The sequence below is a fragment of the Dysidea avara genome, chromosome 2 (assembly GCF_963678975.1).
Source record: "Dysidea avara chromosome 2, odDysAvar1.4, whole genome shotgun sequence".
NCBI classification, from domain to species: Eukaryota; Metazoa; Porifera; class Demospongiae; order Dictyoceratida; family Dysideidae; genus Dysidea; species Dysidea avara.
In genome coordinates this window covers 10,997,598-11,018,908 of record NC_089273.1, presented here as the reverse complement: position 1 = coordinate 11,018,908, position 21,311 = coordinate 10,997,598, and the positions used below count along the sequence as shown (strand labels likewise).

The 21,311-nt window shown below is 36.3% G+C and overlaps 1 protein-coding gene across 4 annotated transcripts in view; it reads right to left on the bottom strand.

Annotated features, from left to right (window-relative positions):
* LOC136246606 (uncharacterized) overlaps positions 1–21,043 on the bottom strand; it is a 102,436-nt gene extending 81,393 nt beyond the window's left edge. For 3 of the 4 annotated variants that reach the window (XM_066038128.1, XM_066038130.1, XM_066038129.1), the window contains exons 1-10: positions 20,830–21,043; positions 15,833–15,910; positions 12,448–12,525; positions 12,269–12,355; positions 8,574–8,660; positions 8,389–8,475; positions 5,551–5,580; positions 4,030–4,356; positions 3,778–3,915; positions 1,410–1,781 (exon numbers count right to left, since the gene is read on the bottom strand). In XM_066038128.1, the coding sequence (XP_065894200.1) occupies positions 1,410–1,781; positions 3,778–3,915; positions 4,030–4,356; positions 5,551–5,580; positions 8,389–8,475; positions 8,574–8,660; positions 12,269–12,355; positions 12,448–12,525; positions 15,833–15,910; positions 20,830–20,851 (1,306 nt within the window). In that variant the 5' untranslated portion in view covers positions 20,852–21,043. The remainder of the gene's footprint in view (positions 1–1,409; positions 1,782–3,777; positions 3,916–4,029; positions 4,357–5,550; positions 5,581–8,388; positions 8,476–8,573; positions 8,661–12,268; positions 12,356–12,447; positions 12,526–15,832; positions 15,911–20,829) is intronic. The other variant, XM_066038131.1, reaches the window with a different exon arrangement.
* Positions 21,044–21,311: the final 268 nt, after the last annotated feature.

The following is a 21,311-nucleotide window of genomic DNA, read 5'->3' as shown; positions in this document are numbered from 1 at the left end:
AGAACACAAAGCTACATGAATAGACTACCTAATTTCATAATCAAAATCAGCTAGACTTGTGTGGCCTAGTTTTGTTGGCTGCTTTTCCCAAGTCCTGTGGCAATCCATACGTGCGGTGTGGGGCCTAATAAGACTGGGGGTGGCTGTATGTGGCTGTACAGCTCCATGGTATTGAATAAATACCTCTGCTGTGAATTTCCTTTTATTTTAGTGAGTTTTCAGACCTGAATGACCCATACCTTGGCCTAATTCATCCCTAGGACTTCCTTCTCAATTTTTTTTAAACAGCTTCTTGTTCTCCTTTCGCGCCCCAACCTCCCTCCCTTATTAGAGCTAGCCTGATACAATCAACTAAAGTTTTAAAACTATCTAAACTTAGTTGTTGGCTACTTGTACAGTGGATGTTGTGGAAGGTAAGGAATTAATGTAAAATGTGAGCAAATTAGATACACGTAGCTTCAACCATTGGCGAGCTACAACATACTAAATACTTAAAACTGGCATTTCTTGATACTTTTAAATTGGCGATAAGACCAGTTTTCCCAGACTGGGTCACATATATTCAATGTGTTATACTGTAAATTTAGGCTTACGTGATTGTGTCAGGCTTCGTACTTTTCTTTTGTGTAGAATGAGATAGTAAAAGTTCAAGTGTTGATCCAAGCAGTATACCACTAATAAATGGCTAGTCAGGAGTCTATCGCTCAAATTGGAATTGACGCCAATCTAACTAAGGCATTTCTAAGAAAACGTTTGGAGTCCCTGAGCCTGGCAGAGGTTGAAAAATATGAATGAACACCTTGCATTATCAGTGAAAAGTACCGGGACGTAATGAAGGACAAAGAAAAGTCCATGATGTGTGTACTGTGGAATGTCAAAGAACACTAGGCCTATGCTGAATATGACACCTAATTAATTTACATTTTAGGTAGGTAAAGAACTGAGCATCATTCCAGCATAATAGGCACGAATTTTGCACATTGGTCAAAATACTAATAGTTAATTTCAAAAGCATAATAGGATCAGGCTTAAACAGCATGTGCACCTGTTGGACTGAAGTGACTTTTAACAGTGAAAAAATCAAGCCCATAGCTATAGCCATTATCCACTTGTTTGATGCCATTGGTAAGTCGGTAAAGTTAGCAAGTAAGTAAGTAAATAGTAAAGTCAGCAGAAAATTTCACAAAATTTTTGGAAGTTCATAGCAACTTATTTTGGGGTTACACTGAAGGTACCTTGGGCTTGGGTATACGCAGCCATTACTGCAGCGGCACCTTGAAAGTATTATGTTTTTAGCAGATGTTTTTGGTCCAAAAAGTCCTAACCTTCATGATCACCAATATATAGTATGATAATAAATGGAATTGCATATATTATATTTCATATAATAAGGTATTAATAGGACTTACTTGGTCTACTGTAGATTATTACATCTGAAATATCTTCACACATATTGCCTGAACTGTCAAATGCTGTGGTCTGTAACTGAACTACCAACACTGAAGTTTCACTACTGCAACTCAGTGGCTGAGCAAGTGAGATTGTCAATGAAATAACACTGCCAAACCCTGCACTTCCACTACTGATGCTAAACGTGGATAATCCATTAATTAAAAAGTATGGCGACAGAGTCCCAATAAAACGGGCCCCAACAATATTTATGTTGTTAACATCTTCCAGGATGATAGATGCTTCAAAAATAGCTGTTCCATTAGGACTGTTACAATCAACATCAAACTCATATTGTGTAGCATTGAGCAATATGAAGAATCCAGCAGGAACTAAACAAGCAGATAAAAATATAAATAAATATTTGTATTTACATTATACAGAAATCTCTACTAGATATACTTAAAATAATTGTTATAATTTCCCAAATGCATACCATATTTTCACGTATAAAATCCATGCACATTCAAATAAATACCTGGTCCAAAAAAAGGCCAGGGGGTGCTACCTTAATACAAGGAGTAGTAATTTGTAGAACAAGCCTTACTACAACTACTGAAACCCGTAACTTGTCAGAAGTTTGTCAATAGCAGCTGCCACAAGGAGCAACAAGATTTTTCAGCTGGTTCACTGATGAATTGTGTGACTGGGCCTGTTAAAATAGGGCATGTGGGCACATAAAAATTGCCTAATTATTCAAACTTTGATGTGTCATATTGTGGTATTGCATGACTTTGTGGCTGTGAAATTTTTAGCACTTATTAAACATTTAGTTGGCTTTACAACACAAGTTACACAATGAAACTATTCTATCGCAGTACTGAGATATGAGATGTTATGTGATGGGGTGTAATTTGTACCCCCATGCCCTATTTTCGCAGGCCCGGTCACAATTATAAAAAACGCCTGGGCTTCTATAAAAGGAAATATGGTATGCACTCTTAACCCTTAAACCCACAACTCTATTGGAAAATTAAATGCGTGCTTACACAACATGGGTGTGCATGACAACACTACGTGGAGTAGTATAATTCTTATAGCCTATATACAACAACACACTGATTAAAAGTCTGTTCACTGGGCTACTAGGAGAAGGTAAAATGAGCACTGCAACTACAGCGGCTTACTCGTTATGAAGCAATGAACAACAGTATGCCGTATCTCCATGTTTCAAAATTCTAGCCACATGTTTAATTTTGATTGTAAGTTTACCCACGTGATTCGTATATGGCCTAATACAAAAAACTTTAACAGCAAATCTGTTGCAAGCTGATATTAGCTGCCATCAAGTTATGGATCATTTTAAAAAGGTATGTAAAGGGTTTGCATGTTTCCTTATTGAAAAGTTACTTGCATAGCTAATTTTGGTTTCACCATTTAGTGTTAGGATAAAACCCTAGGTTTCATTTTAATCCTTGTTACATCATGAGTGTAATCACATAAACTGCATAGCAATATGACATTGCTTCAAAAGTTACAGCATTTCATGCAAGGAATGTACATTTATTAAGTTTAAATCCAGTTTTCTGACAAGTTTAAGGGTTAAATTTTACTTGTTTTCTTAGTGGATTCTAAATCACAGTACAGTTATCCGGACCCCAACCGGATTCTCAGTTAAAGAAATGACTGATTTTTAGAGTAACGACTGTTTTATTAGTGTAGTGGTACTTTTAGGATTGTTTTATGCTATTTTAAAGTTATTTACACACAGTTTCAGAGATATGTATGAACTTTTCAGACTTGTGGACCACCCCTAGTCCCAAGGGATTCCGATAACTGAAGTTCCACTGTAAATCCTTGTTGTTCAACACAACAAGTCCCTGCGTACACCTCTGACACTTTGTGTAGGGATGTAATAGCTACACAGCCAAGCATTCTCAAAGATTGTTGTTTAATTTAGTGAGTCAGTTTTCACTATTGTGGCATTTATGTAGAAACTATCATGATACATTTTAAACTACACATTGGAACAAAAAGAAATTCTCTTTTTATCAGGTTTTATTACAGCTTATAACATGATTAGATTATTGTAAACTAACTAATGGTTGTTACATGCTATTTTACCTATTACTGTACAGCTGGAAAGTTTGGCACATTTTTTGGCAAGTGGGCTGTATTTTGCTGAGTTAAAATCTGCCAATTGTTTGTCCAATACAAATGTGTAAAATTCCCAAACTTTATTATCACCAAAATCATATTGCGACAAATTTGCCAAAGTTTCCTCCTTGCAAACTTTCCGGCTATATGGTATTGTGTCGCATGCTATCATAGATTACAGCCTGAATATAATATATAGCAGTTCTTAAGTCATCATCTTAATTCACTTACTTGGAGTACAAGCCCTGAGCCGATCAGTAGTTAAATCATTCACAGTTCCATTTGTTACTCCAAATGTCCCTGATGGGCAAGTTTCTTCACACACATCATTGTCAAAGTTGAGGTATGATGGGTAAATTCGGCAACCATCTACATATGGAGGAAACTAATAGTACTAGTTGTAAATTAGTAAATATGTGAGTGCGTACATGTGTGTGCTTTGGATCATACATGAACACTACAAGGATTATATAGAAAACCTACCAACAACATTTTCACAAGCAACGCCAGCCACATTACATTCTAACTCTGTGACATCACTTGATGCACATTCCAGTAGATTTGACTCAGTTCCAGTGCAATTCCAATCTTGAAGTAAGTATGAAGCTGATCCTTGAGGTAGTCCACGTAGCTTGTGTAACACATTAGCATATCCAAGCTGTCTGCAAATAAGACGATCCCGATTTTCACGCTCAGTATTAAAGGGATTATCACAGACTACCAGCCAAGTGTTGCTGCTACATATCTCAATACGTCCTTCAGAAGGTGTAGATCGATCCACCAAACGAACATCTCCTTCATCACAAACCACTGCATAATACATTTACATGTAACAAATGTTTCAAATTTTTGATTATCAGTACTGTTTAGCACGTGTATCTAACCAGATCTGCATAAACCCCCACATGTTCAAGCATTTTTCCAATTCCATTTACTATAGCCAATGGAATGGTCAACCAGGGTTTCAGCTATAGAAGTAGAAACTTTTAGAAGCCACAGTACTACCAAGTAGCAACAACAAAAAGGTCAACTTGTACAGTGAAAATCAACTAAAATGGACATAATTTAAGAATGCAGTCTTATAGTGGCATAACATACACCATACGGTTCCCCATAAATAGGTGTGTCCATTTTTAGGCATTATAAGTCTTTTATATGACCAGGGTGAACTGAAAATTATGAGTTAAAGATAAAAGTGAACTGCCAATCTACCACAAGGCATACCAATGCATCATGTATCTCCTTGGGAGTACTAAAATAAAACTCTTGTTTTGGGGTATACAATGATTCCAAGGCTTTTACCATTAGCACCTACATTCATTACAAAACATGTGCTCAAATTTTTTGTTCTAAATTTCAACAGTACATTATAGTTTAGATATACACTTATGGTACACATGAATGTGAACTGCTAAGCAAAAACTGGCCATTTTCACACTGGGTAAAAACACTCGTATTATTATGCTTTAATCGCATCCGTACGCACTGAAATTAGGCTCAAATTAATAAAACCTATACATTACTGGATTCAGAGTGTAAGCAAAGCTTTGTTTTGTGTTTGCACAGCAAAGGATACGTGAGTTATCGAAAGTTTATTTATGATGTGGTAAAAACGACATTCACTGTCATCATTTTTTGTTGGAATGGCCTTTTTCTTTGTAAACACAGAGGAGTACAGGGAAAACACTACACCTTGATTGATTTGCCAGTTCATGGTGCACAGATTGAGCCAAGTCCCATCTTTGTAGCTGGTTTAAATCGTGAGTTATGATCGATTATCTAAGCGCCTGTAATTTATTTCCCGTATTGTTGCTGTACAAATCGAGTTTATCACTGTTCAACTGTCAAGCGCTATAACTCCAAGACCAGTCATCATAAAAGGCTGAAACTTTGGCTGTCCACTCTTTTGTTACAATAGATTACAGAGATGTTGAATTCGGGGAATGTGCGAAAATGGCCAGTTTTTGCTCAGCTGATCACAAATATTATGTATAAAGATCATACCTGGTATCGGTGTTGGTGTTGGTGGGATACCTGTGAGTTACATAAAATTACTACATGATTAATATTATACTTTCAAGAACAGATGAATAGAACACAAAGTAATAACATAAACAATAATAAGTGACCAGATCTGCAAGAATCCCACACGTTAACGTAAGCCTAATTTTACAGTAGAATGCAATTATCGCAATACTGTAGGTGAAATTTATTTACAAAACCAAAAAAAAATTCTGTTAATTTTTTGAGCGCTTGTTTCACAATGATGGAAGGTAATATCAGTGCTAGTTTGTCATACGTTGGAGGAGTAGTTCATCATTTGTTTTCTTATGTTTTCACCTTTGCCCAGCTTCTAGGAAATGTCTGAAAGACAAAACTTACAAACCAATGGATTCACCTGTTAATGGAGAATCCAATGATACAAGTTGTATCTTGGTAAAGGACTGCATTCAAAAGTTATTACTGTTTATGTAAGCACCTGTAGTTTATTTTCCATATTGTCACTGTACAAATTGATTTCTCTGCTGCTACAACTTTGTAGCACTGTAACTTTGAAAATTCTTGCCTTCTAAAGCTGAAACTTCAGTTAACTGTCCCTTTGGCTATCTAGATAAAGAAAAGTAATAAGATGGAATTCGAAAAATGCATTAACATATGGGGTTCTTGCAGATCCGGTCACATCTAAAATGCGTGTATTCCTTTTGAATATAATTATGCCAGTAGCCACAGCAGTGACGCATGGGCAATTGGAAACAGTGGAAATGGAAACCGGAAACAGAAAGTGGAAATGGAAAACGGAAATGGTCAAATCGTCATATAAATGTACCCTAGAGTAAAACCCTTGTATAGTGGCCACCTCTTAAATACCACCTTCTTATAAAGACCACCTCAATACAAAGACCACTTTGTAATTAGATCTCAAAGATGGGTAAGGCATACTAACCTTATTAGACCAATTCATGGTCACCTTTTATAAGACCACCCTCTTTACAAAGACCACCTCTCCACACTGTTATAATACCTAGGTTCCAAACATCTATTTCAGGGCTTATCAAAACAGCTAGGTCAGCTAAAAAATACTACACTCTTCAGGTCATCGTCTCTTTCTCATTTTTTGTTAATACAGTAGGTGGTAGTGTGCTAGCCACATTTCACTTGCATGGACTAATGACTTGACACATTCTGGTACAAAATAAGCGATAATGGTAGATGATTAAGTGAAGTGTGAACCAATATATGGGAGATGACAATGACCTCTTCTATGAGTCACGAAATACATGGTTGAAGCATATCAGATATTACCATGTGGTCTTTATAAAAGGTATGACCATGAACCTATCTTTAGAACCTATACAATGTAGTCTTTGTATAGAAGTGGTCTTTGTGCATGGGTGGTCTTTAAAAGTGACACTTAGAGGTTTTACCCTAGGACCATAAGAGTCTAGCTGTTTTGATAAAGTCATGAAATAGATGCTTGAAATCTTATAGCTATTATTACAATGTGAGAGGTGGTCTTTATAAGAGAGTGGTCTTTCAGTGGACCATGAAATGGTCTTATAAAATCAGCTCAATATCTTCGAGATCTAATTACAATGTGGTATTTGTATGGAGGTGGTCTCTTAAGAAGGTGGTCTTTAAGAGGTGGCCACTAAACAAGGGTTTCACTCTAGGATACATATATACATGACCTAATTTTAGAAAACTGTCGATATCGGCACAATTTTCAAAACGCATTTTATTTGTTCTTTGTTTTCTACAGGGACAGAGGAATGGACTAGCCAAGTTTCAGCTTCCTAAGTTAAGCAGCGGTGGAAACACAGCACTAGACAGCCGGACGAGCAAATAATTTGACATGTACAGAAGCTATCGAGAAAAGAATCTACAGGCGCTTACATAAACCATCATAACGTACTGATACAACGACGTACGGAATTGAATCTTGGCTCATTGTGTTCGCCATGAATTTGTGCATCCACCAAGGTATAGTTTTTTTCCCCAGGCATGCTTCTGTTTTCGAGAAGGAATTCAAATTTACGGAATAACGATCATCGGTAAATTCTTTCATCACCGCAATGTAAACAAACGTCTGTAACTTTGGAATCGTTTTGTGTATGGAGTTGAAACAAAGATCTTTGTACTCCCTATGGACAAGCGAAAACGATGATGTCCAGGATTTATCCATTGGCGGCTTAATTCGCCCACCAGTGAGGCAATAAAGCTTGCGTAATTTTTTTCTGGAGCTTGCATTTTTTACCCATAGTTTTTAAATGCGTTTTATTACAAAGGTACTGCTGTGCGTATATCGACGGTTTTCCAAAATTCGGTTACATATGATGATTTGACCATTTCCATTTTCCATTTTCACTTTCCATTTCCACTGTTTCCAATTGCCCATGATGCATCCTTCAAAATACATACAGTAAGTATTGCATCAATATAATTATGCCTTTGAATCTTGGAAAAATCTTATTATAAGGAAGTAGAAATATATAGCGCTATGAACATTACAAGCATGTATTAATATAGCAATCAAATGTTCAGTATATGTGACCCAGTCTGAAAAAGATTGCAATAAAAATGTAAACTTTAGGATGAACTGTTATGAAATAAAGACTGTGAGAAATGTTTTATTGTAATGGTACTTGAAGAGAATTAAAAGAACTTCGATATCAGTGCTGCATGCATTTGCTGTAGTCACTTTAATACACAGCAAAGTGAGGTGCGTTGTAACAGAACAGCTATACTACACTGTACAATAAATTAAATTAATAAACCACTGTATTTACACTACATCACTAAAAGACATAATACTGTATCTATTACCATCAAGTTCACACTTACCAGGTGAAGTTGGAACTGGAATAACTGAGGAGTAAGACACAATAGAAACTATAGTACTTGAAGGAACTTGAACAGTAGATGTAATTTCTGTAATAAAATATAATATAAGTGTAATGAAATGATTTACCCTACTGTGTATACATCATTAAGGGTTTTATACTGCATCTATTACACATTACACTCACCAGCTGACGTTGGTCTTTGTGGAATTACAGTAGAAGACTCAATGGGAACTACAGTACTTGTAGGAACTTGATAAGTTGTTGTTATTTCTGTAAGTAATATAATGAGATGACTTACCACTTATCATTCACAAAATTTGCCAACTAAAGTGTACATAAATATCAACCACAATCAAGACACACGGTAGTGTGTCGTGTAGCCAAGAAAGCCGGCACACCACACTGTGAGTATATTTACAGGAAGAAACAAAACGCAATTTTTCTGCATACATAGCTCCATGCTCATTTCTTGAATTAGAATAATTTTTACACTGCAAATGCTCTCCACCTTCAGCACCCCACATACCAAATTTGAGCAAGATTACCTAGTACACGCATGAAATATAAGCCTTCAAAAATTCAGCTTAATTTCTTCATTTTTTGGGGGCTTACATAGATTATTCTTTTCGCACACTTTACAAAACTATTTATAAAATGCAAATGTGTACCTTGATTGTCGTGAACTTTGGTACACTTTTAGAACACATTGCGGCACAATTACATACCAAGTTTGGTGCAAATCTGTTTAATAGTTAACAACAACATTTGTGACTGGATTTTGAATACGGGCGCAAGAGCCAAAACTGAAATAACACCAGCATGAAGTTGCTGCGTTATCAGGCTAACAATCTCCACATCAAACTCACCTTCAAATTATCCGGTCCGCTTTTGGTGGACTGTTTTCTGGCAGCCTGTATAACCACGCCAGACGTCTGTACAGGTGTGTGAACAACAGAGAAGTGCTTAGGGGGGTTCATACACTCTGGACAGATGAGCAGGGAGCTGGATATGTGATGTACATCGATTTCAGCCTATTTCCTGCCTCTGACGAGCTGTTTTGTTATCGACCTCATCCATTTTGTAGTCTATCTCTTGCCCACCCTACGCCCCTTTTTGAGAACTCGTGATACAGCACAGCAACACTAGTGAAAAACCTATGGAAACTCTACAAGGATTACCTTGGAGACCAGGTGCTCTTAAAGGTTACGAATTGCTCCATCATTGGTGAAAAATCCATATGCATAGCTGCAAAGGCTGGTGAGTAACAATGCTTTAAAATATTAAAATGTTAATCAACAATGCGCCCATACGGGTGATTTTCCAAAATCCTGTCACATTATATGAATGCATCATCTTATATTATACTACTGGCATAATATCACTATACTGATACTATTAGTTTTCACACAGTATTGTCATTGATACTATACTCAAAGAACTTCTTAATAACGTGGTCAACAAAGAATATATATTTAAAGCAGTACTATTTGTTGTAGCTATAATGCAAGCAAAGGTTTGAGCAAAATTAACTTTACACACAAGTGTACACTTCCTAGATAATTGTTTTTATAATTTAGGTAAATAGGTAACATTACAAAGAATTGAAGAGAAGGCACTTACTCTAATAGAACACACAGGACAAACAGCCAGACAAACAAACATGTACCCTGCTTATGCCTGCTCTACACCTATCAATGTGTTACTATATACTTTTCCAACAGTCCATGTGCTGTGAAACAATACCAGAGTACTATGAACTTACAATGAGAAATAAAGTTGAGTTAGAAAAGTATGTACCAAAAAGGTATATAAAACGAAAAAAAAAAGCTTTGGGATTCAAACCCTCACCCTATACACAGCAGTAACTGCAACAACTTCAGGGAGGTGCTTTACCAGCTGAGCTGTTTATCGTGTGGTTAGCAATAGAATGCAGCTACATCATGGCCTTCAACGTGCTATAGTGGACGAAGCAACACAAGTAGAAGCTTACAATAAACTTTGCAACATAGCCAGATGGTGAGCATTTCATTTCGCTTCAATACATGCACAGATTGCCGAGTGTCATCAACAGCTGACATATCAAAAAGTGTGTCACAAAAAGGTGGCACTGAAATGTTGTCATGGGCAGGAATCGAACCCAGGACCTTTGGGTTAACAGTTCTATGCGCTAACACTTTGGCTGTTTGTTCGTGGTTTTGACAGGAATGTAGCTCAAGTTTTCTCTACAAACAGACTCTTGTGAGATGTCACTTTAACATTGGTCTCTATTTTGAATGGCTTCCATGCTTTGTTTGTGTTGAACCGACTGTCATATTAGAATACTTAACTGCTTAGAGTATTATGTAATATTTTTGGTGCAGGTCTAGGATTAACTCCAATGCCTTTATAGTAATAAATGCTTTTCGCTAAGACATTTATATTGTAAAGAATAAAGTGAGTTTCGTGAGAAGGCACACAGTGGAAAACAAAACAACTTATATCTTGGCATATACATACCCAGAATTGCATCGTTACTTTAAAAACGTAACTTGTTACCAGGCTTGTTACATACATATTACTTGTTACTTTTCACAATGTAACATGCTCCAATTACATACTACTCCCAGAAAAAAATTACATTATTACATATTACTCTGAGGTCTGTAACTAGTAATATTATTACAGGTCTGAGATCGCCAATGACAGCAGACTTTTTTTTTAAATTTGTAATTCGTGATTAAACACAAAATTAACTACAGCTACAATGCAAATTACTCTACAACTAAACTACAAGCACAATTACAACAGGGGTTGGAGAAAGGAAATCAGTGTCCTCACACTGCAAAGCCCAGTACCGTAAAATCATATGTACATTGTTCATCCATAATGACAGCAGATTTAATTTTTCACAAATAACACAAAGCTATAAAACTAAACTATCAAACTTTATCACCAAAATCAGACTTGCTTTTGCCGGCTGCTTTTCCTAAGCACAGTGACGATTCATACAAGTGGTCTGGGGCCCTGATGGAGCTCTGGCCAGCCTGGGGTTGGCTGTATATGGCAGTACAGTCCCGTGTTGTTGAATACACACCTGAGCTGTAAACGTCCTTTCATTTTAGCTAGTTTTTAGACCTGAATGGCCTATAACTTGGCCTAGTTCATTCCTATGCCTTCTTTTTTAATTTTTTAAAACAGTCCCTTGCCCGCCTCTGGCCCTCGCCTCCAACCCCTTTTGGACCTCACCCAGTTACAGTCAACATTGAGTTAAAAACTATCTAAAATGACGGGAAACTTGAGTGTTGGCTACTTGTACTGTGGATTGTCTTCAAGGTAAGGTATTGGTGTAAAACATGTGAAAATTTGGTACACATATATAGCTTCAACCATTAGCAAGCTACAACACACTAAATACTTACAACTGGCATTTCTCGGTACCTTTAAATAGGTGATAAGATCAGTTTTCTCAGACCGGGTCACATATTACATTTGTTTATTACAAGCTTCAAACTAATCCAACCCAGGCTCCCAACCTACAACTACAAGTGACACAAACAAGACAAACATTTCTTAAGTATAGCTGAGCCTCAAGACGTAGTATCTTGGCCTCAAAGGCACTCCCCATACACCATCACTATTTGTTTGCATGCCTGTCAAGTTGTCTCCAGTACTGCGATGAGACTGATGACCAAAAATGCAAAGTTGTGGTTCTTGTAAGTATGTGACTACATAATAACATCTGATTAGCTATTAAGTAGTACACACTATTACACATTAGTGAGGTGTACTATAACAGAACAGTTTCACAGCAATAATATACCACATAACAAATAGGCAAACAAACCATTGCATTTACACTACATCAATAAGAGCCACATACTGTACCACATTACACTCACCAGCTGATGCTGTTCTTTCTGGAATAGCAGTAGAAGACTCAATGGGAATTACAGTACTTGAAGGAACTTGAACAGTAGGTGTAATTTCTGTAATGTAATAAAGTGTAATGAAACGATTTACCCCACCATGTATACATCATTAAGGATTTCATACTGCATCTATTACACATTACACTCACCAGCTGACGTTGTTCTTTCTGGAATAACAGAAGACTCAATGGGAATTACAGTACTTGTAGAAACATGATAAGTTGTTCCTGAAAGCAATATACCAACATTTTCACCAAGAATGTGACTTTTCATTCACAAAATTTATTATACAATACAGTGTAAATAATCAACCACATAAATTGTAAATAATCAACCACATAAATTGTAATTTTACATTTAGAATGCATCATCTTATTTACAGGCTGATGTTTTAGTTTCACACAGTATTGCCATTAATATTATACTCAAAGAACTTCTTACAATAATAATAATAAAGAACTTAAAGTTCAATTACAGGTTGTAGAACAAAAAGTTGGGAAACAAGGGAGGTCGCCTACACCTGCAGATATACTTGTGGACATTAAATCCCTGATTAAGAGTATGTACCCACAACTGAATTAGGGATTAAATGCCCACTAATACATCTACAGGTGTAGGCAACCTTCCTTTGCTTCCCTACTTTTTCCTACAATCCCAAATCAAACTTTAAATTCTTAATTTTTCCATATACGTACTTGTTTGTTAACATGTTTGTAACATTATTATGACTGGTGAACCCATGCATGCCACATCAAAAGAAAGGATCGCACAAAGATGTTTTCAACTGAATGTGCTCCAACTATCCATTACTGGCTCGAAAATGACATAGCCATTACGCTTCGATTTCAGCTATGTTCAGCCCATTTCACAGTGTTACAAACGAAGAGCAGTACGAAATATGCCTTTGAAATCAATCCAGTCACCACAGAAAATACGGACAATTCCCATTAAAAATGTAGGGAAGCCATTGCATTACTGCAAATCGACACCATGGGCTGTTAGCAAAACAAAATGGGACACAAAAGGAGGACATTCTCATGAATAATGTGGAATTCTATTAATATGTAGCATTTGCTTCTTGGTTATAAAAGCCACACAAAGTGTTGGGCAGCTGAAAGAGGGGCTCTGCAACCGTAACAATACTTTACATTGATACTGTGGTGTCAAGGTTGAATGTGCTGAACTTTTCTTTCAGATCATGAGGTGTTAGATGACAACCTCCTCTGGGTCTTGAGCAACTAAGTGGACAACTGGAAACCGGAAATTGAAACTGGAAACAGAAAATGGTCGATTTATATATATATGTATCCTAGAGTAAAAACCTCACTTAGCGGCCACCTCTTATAGACCACCTTTTTACAAAGACCACTTCTGTACAAAGACCACATTGTGATTAGGTTCTAAAGATAACTAAGGCATACTTGAGATCTAATTGATTAGACCACTTCATTAATGGTCACCTTTTATGAAGACCACCTCTTCACAAAGACCACTTCTTTGCATGGTAATATTTGATAAGCTTCAAACATGTATTTCATGACTCATAGAAAGGCATGACTATAGAAAGGCATGACTATAGAAAGAGATCAATGTCATCTCCCATAATTTTGGTCCACACTTCACTCAAGTCATCTACCATCACTGCTTATAGTTAGTACCAAAATGTCATACAAAAATAGCCCATGCAAGAGAAATGTGACTAATACACTACGACCTACTGTATCAACAGAAATTAGGTTCCATAAGGAGATGATGCTCTGAAGAGTCTAGCCTTTTTAGCTGACCTAGCTGTTTTAATAAAGTCATAAAATAGATGTTTGGAACTTAGCTTTTTATCAGTGTGAAGAGGTGGTCTTTATAAAGGTGGCCATAAAGAGGTCAGTATGCCTTAGACATCTAGGGTACATTTATATGACAATTTGACCATTTCTGTTGTCCATTTTCACTTTCCATTTCCACTGTTTTCAATTTCCCCAACTAAGTAGTCAGCCTGTACAAAATTATAGGTTCAGCTCTGCATGAAGTTGTTTACAACTTAGCTAGTTTACATAACTATACCAACCCACCTTACAATGACCACAATGTGTGATTTTATGTGTGTGACCTTGTGATGGAATTCCACACTGTGGTGTGGAATGTTTATGTAGGATACTTGTTTACAACTTAACTCTTTCTGACTCTGTGTGTGCCCTTCAACATGTGAAACACTGTGACTATGCTATGGAGGTCTCAACTCTGGGCTTCAGATACCAATAACTATGTACCATTAATTCTGCTGATGGTGTTTTATTCCAATAAAACAATTATATGTAATAGTTTTTAGGTTATTCTAGAGCAATATTATTATTATTGTTTAGAAGTGATGTATGATACACATTTTTGTAGATATGTATTGTTTGTTTGTGAGTATGTGAGTTACACTTAGCGCATAATATGTGACCATCTCAGCAAAGGAAAACCTAGTTGCTGTTTCATTGAGCCTTTACTCGGGAAGCAAGTTCAAATCAATTGACCATCTTGTTCGCCAGCTAATGGAAAGTTCAAAATTAATATCTTTGTAACCCCCAACTGTATTCATGTCACCTGTGATCGTTTACGATGCAGTAGACATACATTTCTTCACTTAACATGCCTTCGTACATGTGTGTGCAAGGGCCTATAGGGCTAAAACTATACCTTGGCTGATGTGCCAATCCATGGTGAACATTTCAAGCCAAATCCTAACTACATAGACCAATGCTAATGGAAGTTGTCTGCAAATGTAAGTAGTACCTGTAAGTTATTATCAGAATCATCACTGTCCAAATCCTTATTTATTTGTTTATTTATTCATTGTCTTAGCACTATAACTTCTCACAACAACAGGTTGACACTTTGGTAATCCATTTTTGGACACTATGAATAATGGTGAGAAAACAAACAATCTCAAGTGTGAGCTAGGTTGTTTTTTTGCTGAGATGGTCATATATTTGAGCAAATAAATTGATTTGTACAGCAACTTCATTGATTTTAAAAACTCCAAGCTGGGGCTTGAGCAAAATACGAGCAAAAGTATTCGAGATTTGGCAAGCAGCCTCCAGTGAGACAATCGACTTCGCTCTGGATATAGACGTACCTTGAAGACCCCTCTGGGGTGCTTTCTTCTCCAGTTACTCATCCTTGTTGTCTCCATTTTAGGGTTGGGCACCACGAAACTAATCAAAATGTCTTCACAGTGCTATAACTACCTCAATATAGCACTGTGGTCACATAAAATGTTCTGTATGGCAATTATAGCATTATTTTCGCTTTGGCTTTCAGTCCTAAGTTCTTTATTATATAGATACGAATGCAGCAATTTCACTAGAGTACAGTTTGTAGCTTAAAAATACTGGAGCATTAGTAGCTTTGTGACAACCAACCATGCCATTGGTAGAATTTGGTACATACATAGATTTAGTCAAGCAATTCTTTATACATTATAGATGACGCCACAGTTACAGTAGCTACATGTATTATAAGATCATGATACAGTCTTTTATAAACTTGACTTACCAACATTTAGTGACGAATAAGTGGCGGATAAAATACTAGTCTCTTCTGATAATGCTAATATGCTAGCAATGCTTATCACTGTATAATAAAATTTAAAATAACAATAGCAAAACAAATGAAAAACACATTTATATGTATGTACATATGTACAACATTTGAGTTGTTAACTTAACAATCTTATTGCATACATAAAATTTTAATTCTACATTTTAAGATACAGTAAGTCATACCGTATACAAAATTTCAAGGATCATAATTTCACCGTTATTTTTACTGGCTGTACATGAAATTTTCATCCAAAAATTTTATGATTTACTTTATCCCATTGGCAGTGAAAAAGCAAGTGATCCTCAATGTTTTGCTTATCAGAAAAAATTACGTTCCTAAATATTATGTACATTGTAGGGTATGTACTGTCTATTACATTAAAATTATATAATAATACATGCACAATGAAATCCCCGAGTATCTCCACTCTCAATTCACAATGTGTAAAATAAAGTCAAGATGAACTCACCATGTAACCTAAATATTTTGAGGGAGAATTTTTTTTGCTGATTTCAAGGTTTTAGGGTTAACAATGAAAACTTTATCCTTGTAATATTTAGACTTTCATATAGTCTAGTACATTATAATCTCAAAAACTTTGCCCCTCGAAATATATTAGGCCATACAATAACAAACAGGATGAGTCAATAAGCTGTAAACATTAGCTACAACTATATAGCATTGTGCAATAACTTAGTAATATTTTGTATATTACGTATCGTGGTTATTGCTATCATATTTTATCACAGTAAGACAAATTAGATATATATTGTGTAGCAGAGAAAATAAATCTGCACGGTACTGTCTTACACACCTTTTTCCATTCTCTAATTTGTCATCGGTGTTGCATTATAACGTATTGCAAAACATACCTTGTCTTGTAAATGAGGTAGCATCTTTAAACCTTATCAATTTAAGTGTTTGCATAGAGCAATAATGGGAATGTTTCAAGTATAATTGTAATAGGCATGGAATTTATGAATTATCAAACTAGGATATACGGAAAGGCAGTTTTATCAGATGGGATCACATAATTATTGAGATGCAAATTAATACACATAATAGCTCAACCAGCTATAGTTATACTGCTGCTAATTGTAAGTTACGTATAGGATGGCTACAAGGGAATTGCTGATATATACACCCAGTAACCCAAGGGCCACAGGCTCTTGCACTAAGGATATATATACAGCCAATCTCAAGTAGTTGTGATATGTATGAGTGATTATATATATCACTCACCGTGTGCTCACCTAATAAGTGAAAGAACTAACTAACTGTTTGTTTGATGATCGATCATGATTTTATATAATAGCATGGACTACTAGTCCTAAGAAAGCTATTCATGCACAATTCTAGACAGTTGTGGGATTGAGTTTCTAAGTTTACCATTTTGTAAACCTACTAACTTTGTTTTTGGAACAGTAAGTCAAGTGCATGAAGTATTCAATGTAGTTTACTTTTGTTGTTCCGTGGTCTGTCCAATGGCTGACATACGGTGGGTAAACATACATGATCCACTCATTGCCCAAATAATTTTAGTGATCGTTCATTAACTATTTAAAATTTTTCAGCTACATTCTGCCTAGTTAAACCTTCAAAATAAAACTAAATAAAAAACAACCAAATGTAACGCTCTGTGTTGCTCAATATAACGAGTCAAAGTGCATCATATCTGTGAACTGGTTGAGCATCAAAGAAATGAATAAACCACTTTCCCATGTTCCCAGGCAATACGCAAGTTAAACCCGAGCAGTGCCTTTGAATATATCAAGATAATTGACATACTAATAATACTGCAAAATGGTAAACAAAGTCCACACACATACACAGCTATGTTGTGGTCAGTAAAGGAATGTTATCACCACAGTATAAGTAACCCAACATTAAAAAAACAATAGGGAAGAATGAAACATCTGGATTGGGACTTACAATGCATGCATTGCCATGTACCATATATTCATCAAAGTTGTAGTCCTATTTTTCACTCATACATGCCAGCCAAGTTGAATCTATTGCAACGCAAAACAAACAGTGTCCATTGCATTAAGCAAACTATAAACAAGACAGTATAACTAGCTTCAGCAATTTGTGACTTTTTAATGAGTGACAAAGCAATTAAATTTGTTTAATTTTTCATTATAGCATGCACTACTTCACTTATTGTTTTTCAGCACAATTCTCTAGAAAAAGAATGATACACAAACCATGCTTTTTGATGATACAGTTACCGATCTGTTAAAACATAATCACATGTTTGTCACCTGCATGCAGTAACTGTTCGTAAAATTGTAGTAGACATGATCAGTCTTGTAAGTGATAGCTACTTCAGGGGGTTACTATTCAGTGGACTGGACTACTGGACTGGAACACTGGACTGGACTACTGGACTGAGGTTTTTGTACATTCTATGGTTGGATTTATTGGATCTTGCTAGTAGCTAAGCACCCTTAGGGCATCTGCAGCCCACTTCTAAACGAAGAAGATGAACAGTGGAATATGCGAAAACTGTCTCTTAATAATTTCGCTACTATTATACAACACTTATTCCTTACCCTGGTGTGTAGTAATGCTGCAGGCAGTGCAGGGAATGTGACAGCAATAGTTAACCAGCAATCAACTTGCCAGTAGACAATATCCTTCGAGATATCCTTAGCAAGCTTGAGGAACAAGCTAGTCTCGCATGGCCAGACCTCTAGTTCAGTGCAGGAGCTTACCAATTCCATTTTCAGCACGGGCACTTAGCTATAATCTTTAATTGATAAGCCCCTGCACTGAAACACTGAGAAGTCTATAGCAGCAAGACAAGCGAGACTAGTTTGTTCCTCAAGCTTGCTCTAAGTCTACAGGCAAGTTGATTGCTGGTTAACTAATGCTGTCACATTCCCTGCACTGCCTGCAGCATTACCACACACCAGGGTAAGGGATAAGTGCCGTCATGATAGTGGCATAATGAATGGTAGTAAATTCAGTTTTTGCATATTCCACTGTTCGTCTTCAGCGTTTAGATGTGGGCTGCAAGTGCCCTAAGGGTGCTTACTAGCAAGATTCCATAATAAATCCAACCATAGAATGTGTAAAAACCAAAAATATGTCAGTCCAGTAGTCCAGCCCACTGAATAGTAACGCCCGCTACTTCACTTCAGACAGCCTATACAAACAGGGAGTGTACCTTCAGAAAACTACTTTAGAACAAGAATTTTTTAGTCCACAAAAAAGATTTGTTCAACACTGCAAGCAATTAGTAAGATTTCCCTGATAAGGAAATTCTATACTATAATAATTACATTAGGACTGGAAGATAATTTAGATAAAAAGATTATCTAGATACTTATATCACCTATCATATATAAGATAATGAATTTGCTTATCAAGATAATAGTGAGTAATTGTAATCTATACATAGTCGGATGGTAAAGTCTGTGGAAAGGTGTTAAACTAGTTGGGGAGGCATGATAAAATTATATAAAATATAAAATTAAATTAAATATATGTAAAATTGTGTTTACAAAACAGTCCTATGATGTTACATCATTATTGACATATATTGATTATCAAGACAAAATTGTTGTCACTTAACAAGACATAGATTTTATCATTACCACACAGCCAACCCATTTATATGTGCATAAGTAATGTTTAAATGCTGGCTGTTGTCTCACGCCATCTTGTCTTGAAATTCAAAATTAAATTACGAATCCACAACACCTATATATTCTCAAAAGCCATCATACTCTATTAGAAAATCATTGTGCAAAGCAAAAAAATAAAGGAGTCACCATTTGAAAATTTTCTACTTTGAGATTTCCGTTTGTGAAGAAGTGCTTTATTGAACACTCAAATGAACAGCAGAGTAAATAACTTAGTTAATACCAGGCCAGTCAACCCCCTTGGCCAAAGCTCCAGTGCACTTTTTTTTGCAAAGAACTACACAAGTTTTCATAACAGACAATAATATTTTGCTACCAGAGTCCTTACTAATAAGGCTAGGAAATATTTTAGATTAATACTAGCTATATGAACTATTGAGATAAAGATAACAATTTTACTATCGAGATAATAGTAAGTCTCGAGCTCTGTAATGTGCTCTGCTTCAACTTATGTAAGGTGTCAAACTAGTTGGAGAAGGACTAGCACACGACTTCAAGTACATAAAACCGTGCTTACAAATCACTGATTACCGAGAAAATATCAATTATTGAAATGAAATGGTTTTCACTTTTGCTCTAAACTTACTAGCCATTCCAGTGTCCCAGCCAATATGCAAGTCTTCAACACTAAGCCATATCATAATACATCAGAGGAACTGCATTTATCCCAGAGGCTACAGGAGGCTTCACTTAAACCCTTTGATCTGTACCCCTGTAGTCTGCCACCACATACAACCACTAATTTTACCTCTAACATCACCTATACTTTGAGGACCAGTACACAACTATACACAGTCACCACACTCACATAATAACATTACCACATGAAATGACCTCTTCTACCAAAATGTGGCCACATCTAGCCATCATGCAATATTATCACACCACCTTTAATCATCACTCTGGCACTCTAAACTCTTGCACAAATCAACCTTTATTCATGAAATGTAAATATTTTGATGTTGGCTTTGTCACAACACAGTTAATTGGCTTATGTAACTATCACCTTAACTTTGAGCTTGATAGCTACATCTCCTGTTTCTTAAACTGGTATAAAGTCACCTCTAATCATAAACTTCGAAAAATCACCATGCATAAAAAGGCTACTACAGAACAAAGCAAGATACACTTGATCACATGCAAGCGCCTAAAGAAGCCGTATGAAACATTATCAGCTGTTTAAATAACACCGGCTGATGCAAGTAGCCAGAATATAGCTACCGTAGCTAATACAGTACCATCCATTCACTGCTAACGTATGTTGTATTTAAAAGTGTAGCAACAATGTGCGTGACTCACCCAGTAGCAATCGGGACCCCATTCTTCTCGCGTCCTTCCTCTGAGAATTGAACACACGTGGGTCCCAATGGGAACTGCCGACTGACACGTAATCGTAAACGAAGAATCCTCACTGAACTTCTTCAGTCGTGGTGAAGTAATCACAGTCGTAACGGAGTGTAAGGACGCAGGACCATACGATAAACAAGTCTGTTTACCGTAACAGGTTGTTTACAGCACCAGTCCCGCTTGCTGGAGGCGTGCCTGGTAAACACCAACATGTTTTGAAAAGGCGACCTTCTTGTGTAAACAATCCAACCAATGCCTTCACGTATTACCTCGTGTGATCTGTGAGGAATTTAATTAATAGATACTGAGAAACGCGCGCTTCATGCCAATTTTAAAATAGTTATGTGGCTACTTTAATTTACTGTATAGCCAGTGTTGGGCAAGTTACTTTGTAAAAGTAACTAGTTACATATTACATATTACTTGCAACTGAA